This window comes from Amaranthus tricolor, chromosome 10 (assembly GCF_026212465.1).
Source record: "Amaranthus tricolor cultivar Red isolate AtriRed21 chromosome 10, ASM2621246v1, whole genome shotgun sequence".
Taxonomy (NCBI): Eukaryota; Viridiplantae; Streptophyta; class Magnoliopsida; order Caryophyllales; family Amaranthaceae; genus Amaranthus; species Amaranthus tricolor.
This window is the reverse complement of record NC_080056.1, coordinates 4,130,928-4,151,950: the sequence shown is the minus strand read 5'-3', so window position 1 is coordinate 4,151,950 and position 21,023 is coordinate 4,130,928. Positions and strand designations below refer to the sequence as shown.

The following is a 21,023-nucleotide window of genomic DNA, read 5'->3' as shown; positions in this document are numbered from 1 at the left end:
ATAAAACTAAGGAAAAACTGTTAAATAATTTCTATGTATTGCATATTTGCTGCCAATAGTTTCTATTATTGATTATTTTTAAATAATTTATTTTTTCTATATTTTTTGGTAACAGTATCTCTTGCCATATTTAGATTGGCTACTATAGATACTATCACTAAAGAAGAGCAGGGATAGATCAACAAAGAAGCATAATGAGGAAGAACAAGTGAATGTAATGGCCAGTAGATATATATAGTAGTTGATTCAAATGTGGCATAGGTGCTATCAACAAAAAACATACAATGTTAGATTATTTAGAAATAACAATGGGAATTATTCGCAACAGATGGACAATAATTTGACTTATACATAATAATTTTTCCTTAAACTAATCATACTTGTACACACTTTTATGCTTCACTCTTGTATATTTTGGTTCGATTATTTAAAATTAATCTAAATTAATCTAAATGTGGGTTTATTCACAACGGATGAATGAAAGGTTTGATTATTAATATCAATTTTTCCGATTAAAAATGAAATGGATAACTCAAAGACTTAAAGTTAATATTTCTATGTTAGAATTCTTCTTTACATTTACAAATATTACTATATGAAAATTCATTAAAATATATCAGCAATTTAAGTTGATTATATTTCGCCAAGTACTCAGTTATTGAAAAAGCGTCATTTAAAATTAAGGGGTCTTTCTTTAGATTATTGTATGATATGATATGATGACTTTGCTATCTTTGTCTCACTTAGTTTGTGCACATTTTCAAATATATTAATCAATATCGTAATGCATCTTATTGTGCATAATTATAAATTATAAAAAGTTGATATTAATAAATTGCATTATAACGAATCAAATAAGATCACAATTGACTATGATTTAATTTATATATTTGAAATAATTCAAATTAAGAGTGTTAGGAACAATGTTAAAAACTAAATTGGGTAAACGAAGGGAGTATGTTTTAAGCGTAGTTGAATTTGAATAATTAGAAGTGTTAAAAACTAAATATGGTTCTTTATTTTCATTTTGTATAAGTTGTTTAATCTAAAAATCAAAATAAGCATTTATCCATGCATTTTTCTTATGTATCTACTCAATTACATACGTTAGAGTATTTATAGTCTATTCAATTTTTGATAAAATAACTTTTTGTATATCGTGTTTAACACGGATAATCAACTATTATTACATACTTACATTTAATATATAGTGATTATGAAATAGCTCGTGCTTAGCACGAGTAATCAACAATTATGTTCTAATAATGTGTAAATATTATTATTTATTTTTCTTTGTTGTGATTTTTAAAAAATTATTATTCATAGTTCTCTTTCTTAACTTTTATTTAACTATTTGTAATGATTATATTATTTATGCATAATAATTTTTAAATGTCTCGTGCTTTAGCACGGATGATCATCTAGTTTAATTAAAATTATAAGTCTTTTTTTTATCAAAGTTGTTCCTGTATTGGATTTGTAGAACAATTAATTGTAAACTTAAGCTCTTGATTAGTGTTTGATCAAGAAACCTAATTGCTGGTAGAGGTTTTGTTCCTTTGCCAAATTATGCAGAATGATCACTCAGGAAGATGACTGTTCCTACAAAAAGCAACAAGGGATTAGCAAGGCCCGAAATATTTTTCCAGGGACCTACTCCGACGCCCAAATCAGTAACAGTATAAGACAAGCTTGTCTAATAGGTCCTTCCACGAGCACTGTGACTGCAAGGTGGATTACTACTTAGGACTTATTTAGACGTGAGGTCTTTTTAATATTTGGCTAATGTTCTTTTAAAGATTGATCGGAATAATTGCAATTACTCTTAAATTTGTAATTATGCTATTAATGTCCTTCTGAAAATCAAAGTGGGTCCTTAAAATTCAGTTGTAATAACTCCTTAGCAATAAATTACTTTGAGTTTTTTTTATGTTTTTCTCTTAATGATGGAGAATTCAAGTTACCTCATTTATATGCTCTTTAATCCGTATTTATAGCTCATGATTGTGCTTGTAAAACATTCCTCTGATATTTTACTAATCTCCATAACTTTCTGCATGCCACTGTGCTTACTTTTGACATGTCAATCCTTCATTTATCTATTGGATTACATTCTTCGCTTCTCCTTTGGACACGTGTCCTCTTACCTTACAATGTCTTTCTATAGTTGACAAGTGTCTCTTAACGACTCGTGAGTTTCCCAAGCATTAATATTACTACACACGTACAATGTTCTTTTTGACCTTCTCAGATGAACGTTGTCAGATGACTATCTAATCTAAATAATTCTTTCCAGGTTAGTATTAATCTAGCCTCTCTGGATAATTTTTTATCATAATTACTCATATTTAATCTTTTAGACGCACAAAAGTGTATCAAATAAATTAAAATGTAAGAATAAAAAAAAAAGTGAATAAGTTTTAATATTTCCTTTTATTCAACATATTAGTCCATTTATTTGTTAATATTTGTGGAGCCAATATTAACTCTTAATATTGTGGTTATACTTAATTACAAATTATGAAGATTATACGAAGGCTAAGATGATGAGTTGCAATGGAACAACTTTCTACGATTCATTCTTTGTTGACGAATGACGGTTTTGGTTTAATCATCTAAATTAAACTAAAAACAAGTGAAATATCCGGATTCAGAATAATGGAAATGGGGTCTCCTTGCAGTTGCAGAACACCATCAAACTCTCGCAACAACCTGAAAAGCTCTTCATGTTCATCTTCATCTTCAAAACGGAACCGAATTTCGGAATCAATCAAAGGCAAATCCTGCGCAATATGCCTTAATCAAATATCCGGTCACCGCCCTGCCGTAATCAACCATTGTTTACACGCCTACTGCCTTGCCTGCCTTCTTCGATGGTCTCACTACAAGCGAACTTGTCCTCTTTGCAATTCCCATTTTGATTCCTACTTTTCCCCTTCTTCTATCTCTTCCTCTTCTTTTCATTTGCATCATTTGCTCCCTCTCTCTTCCCTACCCTCTCCAGATCATTCTAGACCCCGCCATACCCGTGCTGTTGATATCTTTAGGTCTCTTCATTATTTTTGCTTATTTACTTTTATGAGGGAGTTTTCTTGTTTTAGGAGCATATTTTACTGATTTGAATTGGTGGGTTTAGGGATTTTTTTTACTTATATTGGTGGGTATTGATATTATTTCAAACATCCATAAAACTCTCAATTGGGTTGTTATGATTTTTTTTTTTTGATAAAATGGTTGTTAATTTGTTTTGATTGTTTATGATATGTTTATATTTTTCTCATTGCTTTATTTATTTGAATTATTATGATGTTTTTAATTTTCTAAAGAGATAAGGATAGGCTGACATTGAGCGGTGTTTGGCTGAAAAGCTAATGGCTATGAAGAAAATTGCATCTTAAACTGATATGAATTTGTGGGTTTATGGGTTTTTACCAATGTTGGTGGATATTGATGTTCATTGTACTAAGTAGTGTCACATGGTTAGCTGGTCTACTCGCGAATCGCATAATAAAAACAATCTAATTGTGGTCGGTCTTAGGCTATTTTCATGCCATTTTGAGTGAGTCGTGAATTTGAAAAGCTAATTTGTTTGTGATAGCTTTGTATTTTCCCCATTGATTATTTTTCTGAATTATTGAGTTGTTTTTTTTTCTCAAGGAGTAAGGAAGGTTGAATTTGAGAGGTTTGTTTGCTGAAAATATAATGGCAATGGCCTATGAAGAATTTTTCATCTTTGTTAGTTTGTAGGGCACGTTGGAGAAGAAGGGAGCAAAATAATGCGGTGAATTCGCGTTCAAGGCCTGTACCACGGCTAAGATCATTTCGTCGAGGAGAGTCTGTTCCTTCTGAGGTTACTACAGAAAGGATTCTTCAGTGGCGTGCCAGGTAATATGTCTGGTTTGCATCTGTGTTTCCTTTCTCTTTTGCTAATTTGCTAAGTAGGAGTACTATTATGATTATAGAAGTTCAAGGGTAGAATATGAAATCATCAACATCATATTCAGTATAACTCGCTCATAGAAGCAATAATTGGGTTTGAATATCAAATCATCATTATCTTATTCAGTATTTCTCGCTCATATGAGCTATGATCAGGGTAGAAAATCAAATGTATAAGAACATTCTTTTGGGACGCTAAACCGTGTGTCAACCTGTTGAAGTGAATCCATTTACATACTTGTTTTCTTGAATATCCATTTGCGATGTTGTTGATTAAAGTCCATTGAATTATCTTTCTATAACGGCGCGTCTGGTTAGTGGTATCAAATGGTGGTAACGAGAATGAATTATAGTGTAAAATTTCATCAAAAGTTTCATGTCATTCTCATGATAATGAAACTTTAATCACAAAAAAGTTTTTTGTTTGCAAATTTTCATTACCATCTAATACCACCTCTCCCAATGGAAGGGATGGCCATCACGGTAGCAAGAGATTTTTTAACCAAAATTGCACTAGTTTTCATTCTCATTCTCACCGTTTAATACCACCGACCAAATGGGCCATAAGAGACTAGTGTAAGGTTGTAAATTTGACCCCTAAATCCTGCCTAAGTGGGAGCCAATGAATGTTATTGGGGTAATGGAATATTGTTGTAGAAGATAGTAGTATATGAGTAGGGAATTGCTGTCTTGAATTTTTTGTGTTTCGTAAATCATGAACTTGAGTTGGACTTGTTAGCTGCTGAAATTGTCTTAGACAAATACTTTCAAGCATTAGTTGTAGAAGTTTTGTTGATGGATGGGAATGGATTATTTTTCTTTCTTCACATTGTGCATTTGAAGCCTTTGCCTAGTCATAACCAAAGACCTAGCTAATCATGCACGTACTAAGCCTTTTAAAACTTCAAATTCATGTTGGCACGACCGAAGTTACATTTATTGTGCACTGTTTATGTTTGATCATACCATCACCAACTTATATCTTGAATGTGACAGCATATACAAGCGTGGTTTTTCGGCTGTTCCCTTTTCTTCTAGGAATCTTCAGAGCCCGGTGAGCAACATTTTCCTGATATATCTGTGGATGTTAGCCATATTTGCTCTTCCATATTGTTATTAAGTACTCCCTAAATACTTCTAGATGCCGTTCAACTTCATCTTGATGTCAGTTGGTATCAAACGAACTTAAATTAAGTAGCTTAATAAAACCAATCTCAAAACTTCACTTTGGTAATCCCCAAAAAAAGAAAAAGAAAAAAAAAAACTTCACTTGTGAAACCATGTACATCACAAGCTCTCACAATTAGTTAGCAACTTTTGAATTTAATAAATTGTACAACTCGAGTCCAAACAGGTTAAACTATGTCAAGGGCATTCTATGTTGGTTCCTAGGAATCACTGGCACATGATTCACTAATCTCCTTGCGAATCACGAATAAAAAAAGCGAATTATAGTCGGTTTTGGGCTATTTTAGGGTCATTTGGAGTGAATTGCGAATTCAAATAGCGAATTAATTAGCAAAATTATGTTACACTGCTAGGAACCTTACAATACAACTTTCTGTTAGTAAAAACTTCGCACACAATGCAGATACTTGAAATCATGAACTTGACCTGGTCTTTATCACAAACTTGATGAAGTTCCATGTACTACATCTATTATAAGAAAAAACATAGTCAAATGGAGTTATATTTAATTCATCTAGATGAATGTTTTTATAATATTAAGTTTTTATAATTTATAAAGGATCAAAAGTGTCCATTGGATAGATAGTGTGAAATAAGAAACGTAACAACTAGAAGTATGATGACCACGATCTTGATCACGAACATCCATCTTTTGCGCCTAGAATTTGCTACTTGTTAACTTTGAGAAGGTTTGATATCAAAAATTTAGATTGGATCAATATTACACGAAATGAAATTTGCTTCCATGCCAGATACAAAACGAGAAACGAGAAGTGTAAACCTAGTGTTTGGGAGACTTGAGGATATGAAATATGATCCAATAGAAGCTAAGATACTGTCTTGGTATCGTCCAAATATATTTTTATTGTATGCGATTACATCTTGTGGACTGAAACGATGGTTACTATTGGACGTATGACTGCGTTTTTTCTTTTGAAATTTTAGAACATGTCACAGAGTAAAAAAAAAATACTACAAAGAATAGAACCATGGATCCAAAGGGAGTTGCAAGCTATACTTCAGGACCCGGATCCAACTATTATTGTTCATGTGGCTACATCACTGTATCTTTCTAGATTTCACATGACTGGAGACCTCTCAACAGCAATTGATAATGACGATGGCTTCCTTGACCCATTGCGACGATTTTTGGGTGAATGGACGGATATGTTCTGGCATGAGCTTAGGTATGCAGTTTTTGTTCACCTATTTATTTCACCATTTGTTTTTGCCATCTTGATCTCCTATTTTTGTTGTACGATTTAAGTTGATTGCACATGGTAAATATGATCTTTCTTATGTATCTCCCATTTCATAATGCTTGCTAATAGCTATTACTCCAGCAAGTCAATTTAAGAGAAAAAAATATAATAAATTATTTTTTTTAATAAATTGCAATTGCGCCAGCCCATATTAAGCCGACTCACGGTGAGACAGTCTTTATAAAAAAAAATTCCTATTACTTGCTTTTGTAATGTATATTCTTGCTTGTTTCTTCAATTTATGAAGCTTTTGTGATATTCAAAGATCACCCTATACTAGCAAAAGTCCTTGTGTCGAAGCTTTTGATTGCTTTATGACATATTTGATAAATTTCCAATTAACCCATGTCTTTCCTTCAGATGCTTTGCAGAAAGCACTTTTTCGATGGTTACTTATGATGAAGTAGTTGAGTACAGAAGAGAGAATAACAGCTAAACGGATAGGTATCATAGCCCTGGTACTAGAGCCTCAAGCTGTCATTCTTCATTATCATCGTATTTCAGTGATTATTTTCACTTGATTATCAGTTATCTCCGTGGCGTATGATGCACTGAGTTGGAAACTTGCATGTTGTGGTGGTGAAAAGAGGATTTTGAATCTGGATCTGGAAATGGTTGGAACGGTGCGTGCTGGCTTGTCATCATTCTTTTTGCTCCATTTTGATAATGCTGAGAGCCTGAGGCAGGTATCATGTCTTCGATCTTGGTAAATCCTCATTGTTGCTTCTTTGTACGCTCTTTAGATTTTATGTTGTTGATCTTGTTACTTCACTGGATTTGTGATTTTACTTTTGATATAATTATACACAAATTCTTGTATGAGACGGTCTCACCATGAAATGCGCCTCCTACATGAGCTAAATAACCCAATAATACAAATTATAAGCATACATAAACTTCTTGTTTTGAGTTCATTTTACTGAGAGACGATCTCTCACAATAATAATTCATAATTATAAGGCTAGGTATCGGGGTTTTGGCATATTGTTCTTGACGTATCACTTGTGACCCTAAGAAGCAAGAACAAAATGGCCCGCTCACCGGCTTTCTAATTGGCTAAATCAAGTTGGCCCAGCAGCTTTGATTTATGCTATAAAGTTGCATCATATCGGATGTAATTGCGCTACCATTATAATGTGTGTTTCGCTAAAAAATTAAGTCTCAAACGGGAAATAAAAACCATAAAGTTGAGACATTAGTTTGATAATTGAGATATATAGATTGGTCTTGGTTGAGAGTTGAGACCACACAGAAAAATGACTTTGCAGAATAAATAATGGAATATTTCTTAGTTATTTATCAGGGATTCTATAGTGACATCTCTTTGAGAGTCAAAATGGTCGTAGTATTGCCATAGTCTCCAGTTAAGGCCTGTTGCTGAGCAATGTTGTGTATAAACGAGTGTTACATGAAACGAAATTTGATTCAATACAAGAAATGAAAAATGTAAATTTACTGTTTCGAAAACTTAGGTAACGAAAATTGATTAAATAGAAACCAAGATTGGGCCATGGTGTTGTCCAAATACATTGATCTTAAGTAGGAAATAACCATAACACTTGATCATAAATCAAAAGCTTTGTATCACAATAGTAGAACACAATATTAACCGTGACAATAAAGGAAAAAAGAAAAAAAGAAAAGACAAGTTTTCCTTCTTGGTTCAAAAAAGAAACGAGAAATGTTGATTTGGTGTTTCGAATTGTGTTTCCGTACAGATCGAAAGTGGTACGGAGCATAAGCACTAATTTAGTGATTCAAAACTCGGTACGACCGTAGTTCCGCACATTTCGCACTTCAATGTTATAAACGTAACTATTGTTTATGTGACGTTTTGTATGAGTTTTTAATTGTAACATTAGAACAAGCTACTTAGAAAAGTCGCAAAATGAATCAGTCCGATGCGCAAAATAATTTGTCTTGTCGATTCCCCCATAAACTCGATGTTTCTTGTTTCACAATTTGCAGAAACTAGCTGTTGTTGTACTCAGATTCTTGAGGCTTGGTATCAAATGGCCCTTCTGTGTATGAAACAGGCACACAATGGGAAGTACTCTGTTCATCAATTGCGGATTATCGCAAGGAAAGCTGAGATTTTGCTAGCTAGCCGTTTTCAAGATTCGTTATTTGTTCTTTTAAATTAGTGTCTTTATATCAAGCTTTTTGATGACTAGAGTGTTTGACATTATGTGTATTCATCAATTGCGGGGCTTTAAGAAGGAGCTTCAATGGCGGTAATTTTAATGCCAAAGCTTCAATAAGGGAGCTTCAAGAATCACATTTGGATTTTGCAAGTCCATTTTGCTTAAGAAGAGAAAAAGTCCCCAACAATTTCAGATCAGTGATTATACAAACGAAGCAGAAAAAATTGATTCACTAAGAACCCCAGTTTGAGGTCGATTAAATCAAATCGGGGTTCAGGGAAATTGAGCAAATCACATGGCACTTGATCTATCTTACCAGCACAACAAAGCCAAAATGTCGATACTGAAAGATTGAAGTTTACTACATAAACCAACATATCAGTCAATTGTCATCTCCCGAAGTCGACACAGACTGTTCCGTTCACTTGATTGTTCACTGATAAATGACAGAATGTACAATGCTTGCTTAGTATCAATAAATTTGCAAATCGTATCATTATTACAGTAATGTGATTACGTAAAATGTTGGCTTCAATCATCATAAAATACACACTTAAATCAGAATTACATATAAGCTAACGCCCATTTCTTTCATTTAACAGAACAACCACAACATTCCGTTCTTAACAATACATACAGCAGCTTAACCCACCTGCCTCCAGTTCCTCGCCCTCGAAACTTTAACACTCTTCCTCAGGTTCCTCTTCCTCTTGAAGCAGATTTTCTCTATTGTCATGAGCCCAGAAACCGCGGACATCTATTAGCATGCTCGCAACTGTGCCACCTTGCTTGCATACCAGTAAATCCTGCAATGTGATCTTCAAGGGATCCGTAGGCTTCACCATATCCCAAATCTCATCCCTTACGTCTTCAATACATAATTCGTAATTTCCTCCCTCAATCCATTTCTGATGTACATCTCTGATCGATAAAAACAAAGGAACGGAGACAAATTTCAATTTAGATAGGAAAATTTCATTGCTATGAAAACCTAATGCAGTATTTTTCTTGCAAACTGTCTCTGTCAGTTTGGGACTCACAGGCTTCACTTCAGTTCTGCGAGAAGAAAAGGACAGAAATTTTTGTAGGAAGATTGTATCGGATAACATCTTGCTTACAGATGTCATCCTTCTTTTCTTCCATTATCTATCCATACCATACGGGTTTATAGAGCTGGCCAATTGGGTCATTCTAACACAATTCAAAGTAAAAATCATACCGAAATGACGGGCATGCAAAACCCAAGAATGACTCCAGTAAAAAAAACACATTTGAACCACACCCAACAATGAATAGCTCTATAGCCACTTGATAGAAAATGGGTAATGATAAATTAATGCAATGTGAAAAGGATTTTTCAAAAGAACCTAGATTGCAACAGAAAAGTATAGCCAAGCTAATTATTAGAAAATATAGTCGGAGAAAAGTATAACAGTTAAAAATAGGAACAGCAGACTACTTCAACACAGGATTTCAGTAATTTTGCATTCCTATTCTGTGGATCAGGTTGCTTTAAACTACTTCACCAAAATTGGTTTAAAAATGGGGGCACAGTGCACCAGTTACAGTTCCAGCCCACTTTCACGTTCTCCTATAAAAGAAATTTCTTGCAAGATCGGGGAAATCACTATAAGTTCATAAGATATATACTGTACCTAAAAAGAGTGTGGACATCAGCCGTTGTTAGATGACCCCTTCCTTGAAGATCGAGACACCTGAACAAGTAAGTCAAACCTTCAGGAGTGTCTTTATTCTCGAGGGCAAGAACAAAGTCCAAGAAGCTCTCAAAATCCATCTCCCGATTATTGCCTACACCACTTTTCCCACGGCGTACATGCTCATCAAAAACTACAACAAAGAATGAATAAACTTTTAATTTTTGTTATTTTTCAACTTCCCAGGGAATAGGGATGCAGGATTGAATAACATTTAATGCTTTTAGCACATTTCTTTTTACATTTGTGGAAAAGGAGTTCAATTCCCAATATGATTTCTAAAATTTTCCGTAAACATTTGTGAAAGGAGAGTTTTATTGAAGTATCAAAAACTCAAGCTATGAAGCTACTCTAAAAACATTTACAGGTGCTTTATTTGTACCAAAATCAGAGTCCCTCACACAAAAAAGTGAAAAGCAACAGTGAAATTCGGCATTTTAATCCTTTTTTGGTTTGCATAAAAAGATTAATGAAATAGAGCTCATGAAACACATCTCATAACATAGATGATTTAGTTTAAAGAATTGGCCCATCAAACAATATTATTAATTTATTATGGCAAAATAAATACTACCAAAGGAAGGAGCCTGCACATTATGATGCCAAATTCAAGTAGGATGATATGTAAAGGAACTTCAAAATAATGGCATTTTCTGACAGACCACATGATGTTAAATTTAGTTTCATACCCCTTTCAATAAATATATCCGTCAGAGTACCATCTGCATATTCTCGGAGTTCTTGCTTGCTCAAGGTTCCATTCATATCTTTGTCAAGAGCTAGAAACATGTCTTCAGAAATCCACAATGAATCAAGTTGTCAGACTAGCATAAAATTTAACAAAGCACATAACTAAAGATCATCAGTATTACACATTTACACATGTAAACAGTATAGCTTACAAGCAGAAATGCATTTAACTTGCATACAATTACAGGAAAAAAAGAATCCAAAGAAACTCATTTTCCAACATATGGATGATCCCCTCAACCATACATACGTGGACATGCACCAGAGACAAAAAAAAAGACACTGATGTTAAACAAAACTTGAGTACTATAAAAAGTGAGAACCTTAGATAAAGCATAGATATCCATAGTTACAGCCTCCTGGAAAACAGAGATACTACCTCAATTGATTTCTTTAATAAAACCTTGTAGCTTAACCCTTTACAGCACCACAGAAAAATGTCAAAAAATACAATAGTTTTGTTTTGAGATATATTTATGATAACAGTTGTGCATTATTGCATATGATATGACAAATCATAAGAAATATTTTTTTTTAAAAAAAAAAAAGGTCAGAAATTGAATTTTGAAGGTTTGAACAAACGTAATCAAAAAACAGAAGGACAATTTGTCATATTCATGAGGAAAAACAAAGACTTGATCTAAAAAAGACCAATTACGACATTCTATAACCCCAATGCCACTAAGTGGCCACCAGGGCAAGGTTTAGGGGAATTGATGTACGCAGTCGCAACCTTGCCCTTTTGATAACAAAGAGATTGTGGTCAGCCCTAGAGAAAACAAAAGATCAATTGACAAGCATAAAACTAGGCGCCTCCAAAATGCAAATTGATACCATGGGTAGTTTAAAGAAGCAACAAAGCAAACATGAAATACATCAACAAATTCACCTACCACATATGCGCTGCGCAGAAGTCAAAGAGAACCAATTCTCAGCTTGTTCAGTGTCAGTGACTTCTTCCTCACTTTCCTAAAATACAGATAATATAAATTAGAGCACCAAGTTGGAGAGTGTCAGAAGCTTCAAGTAACTTTCAACTAATATAATTCACTATAGAAGGTCAAACTGTAGATTGACACTAAACACGAGTCACTTTTGAAAGAAGTTGCACATAAAAGACGCACTGAAATTTAACGATACTTGGCCAAAAGAGGTTACAGTCACGTTCGAAAATACTACAGAACCTTAACTGATGATGGAGATAAAGAAAATGACGAGATACCTGATGTAGTTCCATTAGTTCCTGCAAACAGTTGCTAAGAAGAACTTTCTTTATGCAAGCCTTCCCTGCATAAGAAAGACATTATTACTTTATGACAGCTCGCAAGGCGCTAGGAACGAAAAGGCTCATAACTTACATCTACAACAGTGTCAGTTATTAAGAAAGAAAATGCTTTTTAAATGACTTAATTAAGTTGCCTAATACAACAATCATTGATTTTATGTGAGATTCAAGGAGTTATGTAAAGATATCTAAGGAACTTTTCTTCTTTTGAAAATTTGTTCAATGAAAAGCGCCTCACGCTTCATTTACTCCAGCCCCTTAAAAGATATCATTGCACCACGAAGTGCTAGATTAGTTAAGCAATGTTTAGAATACTCCTAGCAAACTAACAACACGTATTCACCAATTTAGCCAACTCCTAAGGTTATTTATATTCCATTTCATCATCTTTCCAAAGTGCTAACATCTAATAACAAAGGCAACAAAGGAGAGACATAATCATTATTAAAACTTGAAGATTTGGTTGATCTCCCTCATGCTTTTCTGCCTTGCAGAGTTGCAAATTTGCAATTATTCAGGACTACATATTCAAGCCCAATAAAGTTTATATTGAATTAGCATGGCTGTGTGCATCATAATATGTGCTCCCAGCTCAAACTCGGTCAATCTAACATTTGGCAGTAGGTCTCTAAAGTCCAAGTCATGTTCTATTCATATATGAAGCATAAAATACATACATAGTAATACACCCATTTTACAAGACAAATAATCATCCTCCATTTTTCTCAGAGGTTGGCATTAATTAATAAATCAAAATAACTTCTAACATATTACAAAGAAATTAGAATTTCCTTCTCACTAAAGTTTTCCAGAAAACTGTTTGGCTTCAACACAAGTGCAAATATGAGAAAAATACAAAACTACCTAAAAATGCAGAAAGAGATAAACAAAAGTATAGAGCAGCAAAACATAGCAACCTCGTCTGTGTGGATCGCAGAAGAAAAAGAATTTATGAGCAGCTATTCTACAATATGTTTGCATGAAGGCAGTAGGCATATCACGCAGTTGTGCCAGGTTAGGTATGAGACCTCTAATGTAAGCCTCCATTTCCTGAATATCATCAAAACTTATCGTTCAGCAAATTAGATATACTCCCCAAGTAGAACAAGGGAACCAAAAATAGTCGCAATAATTTGTAGAAAGATGTTATTCGCCCCGCCCAACCTTTTGTTCCTACCTCTCGAAATCCCTTTCTCCATCTCTCTCATTATCTCTCTATTGTGCAGATAGATGGAACAGAAGAAGACAACAAACTCCTTCATAATTTCCAGCATTTAACCCTCCAACCCCCCTGCTAACTTTTCGCCCTGTAAAATATGAATCACTGGAACTGAATAAGGTGAAAGTTGAATCAGGACATACACGAGGTTGAAGATAGCCATCAGAATCCTCGTCCAGCTCGCTCATATCTATTCTTGCTTGAGTTAGTGAAACCTGTATAATCACAATTTTTTAGCAATGGTGCTATAAGAAAATGTGAATAAAGGAGAGGCATATAGATTCATTTAAATAGCCACAAAGTATAGAAGAACAAAGCAACAGATCTGTAAAAGATGAAACGTAATATGACAGCTAAATTCATGACCAAAGGATATACCGTTCGCATCACATAAAGATAGAATGGTAGGATTGCTATTCGCCCTTGTTCATCTTTCTCAAACTTCATGAAATTTGAAGGACTAAAGAAGCGCCTGCATTTAGGGCCAATTTGCTCTGTACATACTGAGGCAATATGACAAAAATCTTCGTAATTCATCTGCAAGATTATGACATTTCAATAAGTCTACCATAAAAAGGGACTTTAAATTGGAAGGCAAACAAAACCATGAAAAATTCTGATTCATTAATAAATGTGTTTCGATTACAGCATATAGTTCCAACGTAGCTTTTTACTTGCACTATGGACCTACCATCCCGTGAAAGAAAACGGTAGACCCATGGTGCAAGTTAAAAGATATAGAAAAGGCTAATTGCCCAAAAAAGGAACTTAAAAACAAAATAAGTTAACTTTTACAGTACAAGTATTCTTTAAAAGAAATGATAACGTTTTGTATCAGTAATAGAAACAAAACACTACTTCAGTTCTCAATATTGCAAAGGAAAGGAATCAGATAGGAGAAAACAGATCGCTAGAAAACACAGAAACAAGGAAAATTTGCTATTAACAGAAGCAAGATTACCTTTTCAGCACCAGTGGTATCATCAATCACACAGTTCTCTCTTAAGCAAACCCACATAGCATCCAAATCATCAGCGTTCAGCAATAAGTCTGATTGTTTCTGTAAAAAGATTGTATATCACTAGTAGTGAGAAGTTAACATGAATGGTTATACCACCACTGAACAAATATTCATATTTTTACGAGATAAAATCTAGCGTTGTATCAAAAAACATTTGACAATAATCAAATCTTCTCAGACTCATTGTCAGTCACTTTCACCAAGAATAGCACCATCATTACGGGCCTGCTCAAAAAATCTACAGATCAAGCAGTTCTCAAACCCTTAAGGAAATAATCTACAGTATAAGCCGTGTTTAAACACATACGGGAATATCGCCAGATCAAGTGTTCAAACTAATAGATCATTATAAATCACTAAAAATTTCTTCATCACATAACGTAGTCATAAAATTGTACTGATATTTCGTTCATCTATAATTCATATAGCAGTTCAAGAGCACACGACAAAATTACAGCGTTTGTATGCCAACCTTCAGGAAATAATCAAATTATGGCACTCAGTCGACAGTCTCTAAGTACTATACATTTTAAACAATCAGTGACTACTGACTAAAAATCACCCAGCTTCTTAGCATAACTCTTTTATATGGATCTTTCGAAGTCACAACTCACAAGTCTAACTAGTAAGTGATAATAAAACAATTTCCATTAAAAATAATACCAATAGAAAATTAGGATCTAGCTGTGTGGCCTGTGCTCGTTGTGCGAGCATTGTAACCTTGGTCATTACCCCTTGATAAGCAACAAAACATTTTGGAAACAATTGAACGACATACGAAAATAGAAAATGATTTTGTGGGAAGTTTATTTAATACCTTTAGAAACCGATACTTAGCCAGCCTCTGCACTCTATAGCTGATAGATCCTTCTTCTGGTTTCTGAAATGCCAGAAGATAAGTGAAGAATGATACATCGAAAATCTTTAAATCTCAGAAGGACATCAAAACAAATGACTGTTAATGACTTATCATGCTCCAGCTCATGTAGTATACGGTACACCTAGCTTCATATATTGGTTGAACAAAAATAAAAAGTTCATACATGATATTCTCACTATATATCACAATCTACAATTATACGAAAAGCCAAACGTAATAGTATGAGTCAATGTATACATCATATATTAACTACACTACCTTCTTGTAGAAGCTAGGAATTGCACCAGCTTCAGAATTCCTCTGTTGCTTCTCTTTAAAAATATCAAGCAAGATTCTCTTTGTTTCAAGCTCTACAAGGACACAGTAAAATGAAAAACATTTTAAACTTAAACCTACAGAGACATTCAATTCTAGAATCTAGAGTACAAAATAATGCCAAAACTCCATGAACCAACACCAACACCAACTAGCATTAGAAAAGTAACTAACAAAGATTACCCAACCTACCAAGTACTAATACTAATATCAAATATCAATCTACAAATAAAAAAACATTCTAATAATCATCTACAACATATGTTCTCATACTCCACTTATTCCTATCAATAGTATTATGTTTCCAAAAATATCTTCTTGTCACTTTTTATGTGTCTTCAACCTACAGCTTTCTCTATTAAACTCCTCAAATGTTTCAACCTTCCACTCTTTTCCAATCTTTAATGCATATGACCAAACCAACAAAGACGGTTTTTCATTTTGTCTTTCGGATTTGCAACTTCAAGATCCTTTTTTATGCCTTTATTCTGATTTACTTTAAAGTATGTCCAATCATCCACTGAAACATACACATCTCTATTGTCTCTATCTTCTTACAATGATCTCTTTAAAGTATGGCTTGTAGAATTTCCTTTTAGCCTTAGAGGCACACCTTGATTGTCGCTGCCCATTTAGGTCAATAAATTTTATGCTCAATATTTCATTAATATCTTCTTTCTAGAAGAAAATTGAGCTAATCCAAAGTAAAAAAAAATAAGAAATAAAAATCCAAGACCAATCATGTTTCTTACATGTACAAAGATACCCAATCATCGATATTAATTTTTTGCGGCCATGATTATATCTAAAACCGAGTTGACTAAGAATGTTGCCGCATTCGTTAGCAATATGTGCAAATATGGCCGGACTCCAAAGTGTTTTTCCATCTAGGGCGAACAAACAAAAATATGTAGAAGATGCAATCATTTTTTTTCTACAAATTTACTCAATAACTTCATTTTTTTCCCTTGAAGGAAAGATATGGAAGTGAAAGATATTATTAGACTTTGGCTTCTTGAAACTACATGATAAGTTCTTAAGCCACAACAAGAATGGCAAAGCCTCAATCCTAAAAATATAAGGTCCAACACATGATACAAAAAATTAACGTGAGAGAACATATTATCACAAGTATCTAAGTACGTCCCAAATAGTATTTTAAAACCAAGAATAAGTGTTACACAAAAAAATCATAGATGTAACTGTTCTATTATTTATATTCGGAAAAATCTGTCATGTTTAGACTTAAAACAACGTCGAGTTTTTTAGCAAGATCACAAAGTTAATGCTTACTTCTCATTTCTATATTAGTTCAATTCATTAACAACTTTCCATTCCCGTTTTACGTAAATACGTTTAATCATTTTGGGTCCATTTGGGGGTCACTATTCATCTTGTCCCCACATTTCCTTCCAATCAACTTCTTAATCAAAATCACATGGGGTCATCATGTGGTCTCCACACATTCCTTAAAAACTATGCAAAATCAAATGGAAAGATGATGTAATGAAAAGGACTAGCAACTAGCAAGTACCTTCTCGTGTCAAAAAAAAATCAAGCCGTAGACATTTTTGGATGCTATCAAATATTAGCAGATTAAAAGGCAAACTCTAGCTTAAAAGGCCTAGCATGCATAATGGATTGAATTGAAATAAGAAACATGAAAATGATACACTACTTCATATTCATAAACATGATACATGACATGAACAATGGATAGATAATAGGTTAAAAATACCAAGGTCATTGGCATTTAAGAAAGTTTTCAAAAATAGAAAAGTGAAAGTAGTTAAACACTAACTTAGGATGATCTAACCCAACACTATGAGTTGACTTTTCAAATCAATAGAGGTGATTCAGTCACTTTTGGAGTCTCGGGGATAAGTAAATTGACTCCGAAAGATTGGAAAAAGACAAACATTTCTCATATCCCACTTCGAGCGCATACACATATGAAAATGGTAGACAACAAGTTGAGAAGTAGAGTTGTTCAATTCAGATGCGACTTGGAGATTATAACCCAAACTCACTTGTACATAAAAACACAAATGTTGGTTGTTTTTAGACCTGGCAAATGGCTTGGTTATTGGTGTTTTTAGTTGGTAGATTGTTTTTGTTAACTAAGTTAGTTGGATAAACCAACTGTTTAGTAGGATGTTTTGTAAGATGAAAAGTGGGTAACAAGTCAAAAGTCTCGAAAAAAGCTAACAAAGCTAGCCTTTTCATGTCAGCTTAAAAACCAAAGTTGGCTAAAAAGTCATTACCAGTCACGCTTTTCTTTTTAACCAACCAAATTGTCAAAGCCAAAAGCTAACCAAAAAGTCACTTACCAAACAACCCCCACAACTTATCCAAAATTAGTGGACAATCAATCCAAATGATTGAACACCGGAAAAACCATTGAACAAAACATTAACTAGCCATTCATTAGGTCAAACGTCATATCAATTCCTCCACAAAAACAAACTCGAACGTGCATTTCTAAGCACATGAGAAGCATTCCTCCATAATGTCTTTCCAAACTTCAAACTCATAGTCCATTGATGATAAAAAAAAATACCCAGTTCACGTATCACAAATTGCCTACCTCACTCTCACCATATAATCAATCACCACCCAAAAGTAAAACAAAATAAAATAATCACTTCCAATTGAAGAGTAATCCCATCACCTCCATAGTCGATTGTGATCCCCCAGAAACACCAATTTGTCAAAAGACAGCAGATAACACTAAAAGGTACCTTAAACTAAATTAGAAATGGAGACAAAAAATATACAATATCATGGTTTTCAGCTTGCTACCCATCTATACGAAAACTATTTCATTGTATATTTCTTATCCTTATCCAAAACAATAACACCAAATACCATAACTGTCAAAAATTGAATCCGCAAAAAAGTGGAAATCACAACAAGCTAGAACAAAGTAGGTAAAGATAACGAATATAGAAATTTGAGAAAGTGAAAAAGGAAAACAGACCCATCAAAGCTTCGGACCCAAGACCCGCGCCAGATCCAATAAACCGACGAAGATTTCTGACCCACAACATGGACGAAGCTGGTGGGATCTTCTTCTGCACTGACCCTTCATTCCCTTCGCCATCGCTTGAACCACCGTACATTCTCTTCGATTAAATTATACGCAAAAACCCTAGAAATTGAATTAAATCAGGGAAATATCGCCAGAATTATCACTCAAATAGTCAAATTTGTGCAATGCCTGATTCACGTAATTAACTGACAACTTTGTTCATGTTTTGGGAAATTGGAAAAACTTTCTCAATCTTTTTTGCTAGTATACTCGAACTCTCAGTGATGGTTGCGAGTAGTGTGGAAGCAAAGCAATGGCGTTCCGCTGATCGATGGTGTTTGCTATGTACTGATGGGCGCGAGGTTGCTCTGGCAAGTGGTCTGTGGAGGATGTTCAGACTTAAGCTGTTGGTCGAATGATTAGGTCAATCCAAATTTTCGATCTGTAATTTCATGCCGATCTTGATTTTTTTTTTTTACGGGGTATTTTTAAATTTACATAATGGTCTTAAACTTTTTACTTTTTTTTGTATAGTAGAAATATTAAGTTTTTAGTAATATTTAATTCAGTGATAGTCATACGATATTTACATCGGACATAAAAATTAGCAAGTACATAACAACTTTAATCAAAGACAATTTAAAATTAACAAAACTATGATCGTTGCATATTAAATCTGACAATTTTGAATATCCTTTTCTACATCGTTGTTTAACACAGCCTTCTACGAGGGGTTTTTTCGATCTTTTGTAGTCTTGAAATATAATTGAATTTGACATAGTTGATGGTAATTGCAATTTTGTTGTATGCTACATTATTATATTAAGCTTTACCAACAAATCAATTACAAACCAAACTTTATAACTCCAAACTCTCACGAAGAGAGAGATCAATACCCAATATATGGGTAGAATCAACCCAATGAATGGGAAGATTAACTAACCTGTAGGGAGAGGACAAATATTTATTCTAATCATATTCAAAAAGTTTAAAATGAACAAATTTAGGGGCTTACCATCAACCGAAAGGTTGATGATAGCCCCAAACCAACCAGGTGGATTATGTTTTTTTTTAGAGAGAGAAAAGGAGTGTGGTCGTGACTTGTGAAACAGATTTAAATTCTTAGTTAGCTTAAGTACTTATTTCAAATTTTAAAATATGTAGTCAATTAGGGTTATCATGAGATTTAGTTTCTTTAAAAATGTTTTTATACTGGGTAAAAAATACAATAAAGTTTTCCCTTTTGACTACCATATGAAAAAGTTAAATGGTCAAGGTCACCACATGGATTAAAAAAGATTTGTCTACCACGTGGAAAATTCGAAAATTTAGAATTACCGTATGTGGAATAATAATCATTTATAAGTAAATAATTTGTCAATTATAGTCATAACGTTTAGGTTCGTGAATTACGGTATCAATATTTTTTTAAAATATAGTCACCAAAGTATCAATATTTATAGCGTTTAAGGCTTCATGCCAATTCACTGGATTCCAACTACTTAACCTAAAATTTTAACCACTAAAGTGGTTGTAATTCGGTGAAATAGCCTGAACGCTAAGATATTGCTATTTTGATTATTGGTGGTTGTAATTTACAAAAAATATACATTAAGGTTATAATTTACAAATGATCTAGACTTTACAGCTGTAATACGCAAATTATTATTTGTAAATTATACTCGTAAAGTTTATAGTGGCTATAGGGATATTTCATGCATAATAATATGTCCAACAAAATGCGTTTATGCTTGGCTTGTTTATAATTCTTTTTCAAAATTTTCATTGAAATAAGAGTATGCTTTATATATTTTACCTTTCGATTTTATTGTGAATGGGCTATGATATTTGGTGAAGAATAAAACAATAACAAATGCACAAAGAATCCACAAAAACATAGCAACAACAATGGACAACAAACACAAGATACATTAATGACTCAGCTCACACAAGTTTTTTATCATTAATATATCAATATACATCAATGACTCAACTCACACAAACCTTAAGAACACTCTCTCAAGGTAAATATTGAACCTTTAATGTAAATCTCACACAAATATGCAAATACAAAAAGAAAAACTCTAATGGTTGAAAGCCTAGTTGCCTTACTTGTGTTTGTCTTTCTTAATACCCTGATGATGCTCTAAGACTCCTTTTATAGTCCTACAACATATTAGGAAGCCTTAAGACAAAACCCACATAAAATCGTAAACAAAACAAAAACTTGCGTCAGATTGGGGCTGTATGTCGTTCGTGTAACAACCCAACTTA

General features: G+C 33.6%; 2 protein-coding genes and 1 non-coding gene across 6 annotated transcripts; 1 reads left to right on the top strand and 2 right to left on the bottom strand.

The window, feature by feature from the left end:
* Positions 1-2,511: 2,511 nt before the first annotated feature.
* LOC130825173 (uncharacterized) lies at positions 2,512-9,037 on the top strand. Of its 4 annotated transcripts, none has more exons than XM_057690263.1 (7): positions 2,512-3,047; positions 3,748-3,885; positions 4,936-4,993; positions 6,073-6,314; positions 6,750-6,833; positions 6,918-7,075; positions 8,426-9,037. In XM_057690263.1, the coding sequence occupies exons 1-5, from the start codon at positions 2,659-2,661 to the stop codon at positions 6,823-6,825; spliced, it is 903 nt and encodes a 300-aa protein (XP_057546246.1). In that variant the 5' UTR covers positions 2,512-2,658; the 3' UTR covers positions 6,826-6,833; positions 6,918-7,075; positions 8,426-9,037. The 4 variants fall into 4 exon arrangements, with proteins under 4 accessions (XP_057546246.1, XP_057546244.1, XP_057546247.1 ...); XM_057690261.1 differs by having other exon boundaries at positions 8,358-9,037; XM_057690264.1 differs by having other exon boundaries at positions 6,918-7,095.
* LOC130825172 (probable serine/threonine-protein phosphatase 2A regulatory subunit B'' subunit TON2) lies at positions 8,978-19,206 on the bottom strand. Its single transcript, XM_057690259.1, has 12 exons — positions 18,699-19,206; positions 15,662-15,753; positions 15,341-15,403; positions 14,464-14,562; positions 13,881-14,039; positions 13,646-13,717; positions 13,201-13,333; positions 12,221-12,285; positions 11,892-11,967; positions 10,938-11,039; positions 10,189-10,381; positions 8,978-9,454 (listed from the first exon to the last, which is right to left on the bottom strand). The coding sequence occupies exons 1-12, from the start codon at positions 18,838-18,840 to the stop codon at positions 9,214-9,216; spliced, it is 1,437 nt and encodes a 478-aa protein (XP_057546242.1). The 5' UTR covers positions 18,841-19,206; the 3' UTR covers positions 8,978-9,213.
* On the bottom strand, positions 9,547-9,662 carry LOC130826350 (small nucleolar RNA snoR104). Its single transcript, XR_009047068.1, has one exon. It is a non-coding gene; the product is annotated as a small nucleolar RNA snoR104 (small nucleolar RNA).
* Positions 19,207-21,023: the final 1,817 nt, after the last annotated feature.

Coding starts and splice junctions, on each gene's coding strand:
- LOC130825172 (XM_057690259.1), bottom strand. CDS start 18,840: ATGTACGGTGGTTCAAGCGATGGCGAAGGGAATGAAGGGTCAGTGCAG. Junction 15,404..15,661: donor TTCCTAGCTTCTACAAGAAG/GTAGTGTAGTTA, acceptor CTGGCATTTCAG/AAACCAGAAGAAGGATCTAT. Junction 14,563..15,340: donor CTAAGTATCGGTTTCTAAAG/GTATTAAATAAA, acceptor ATCTTTTTACAG/AAACAATCAGACTTATTGCT.
- LOC130825173 (XM_057690263.1), top strand. CDS start 2,659: ATGGAAATGGGGTCTCCTTGCAGTTGCAGAACACCATCAAACTCTCGC. Junction 3,886..4,935: donor ATTCTTCAGTGGCGTGCCAG/GTAATATGTCTG, acceptor TGAATGTGACAG/CATATACAAGCGTGGTTTTT. Junction 6,315..6,749: donor ATGTTCTGGCATGAGCTTAG/GTATGCAGTTTT, acceptor TCTTTCCTTCAG/ATGCTTTGCAGAAAGCACTT.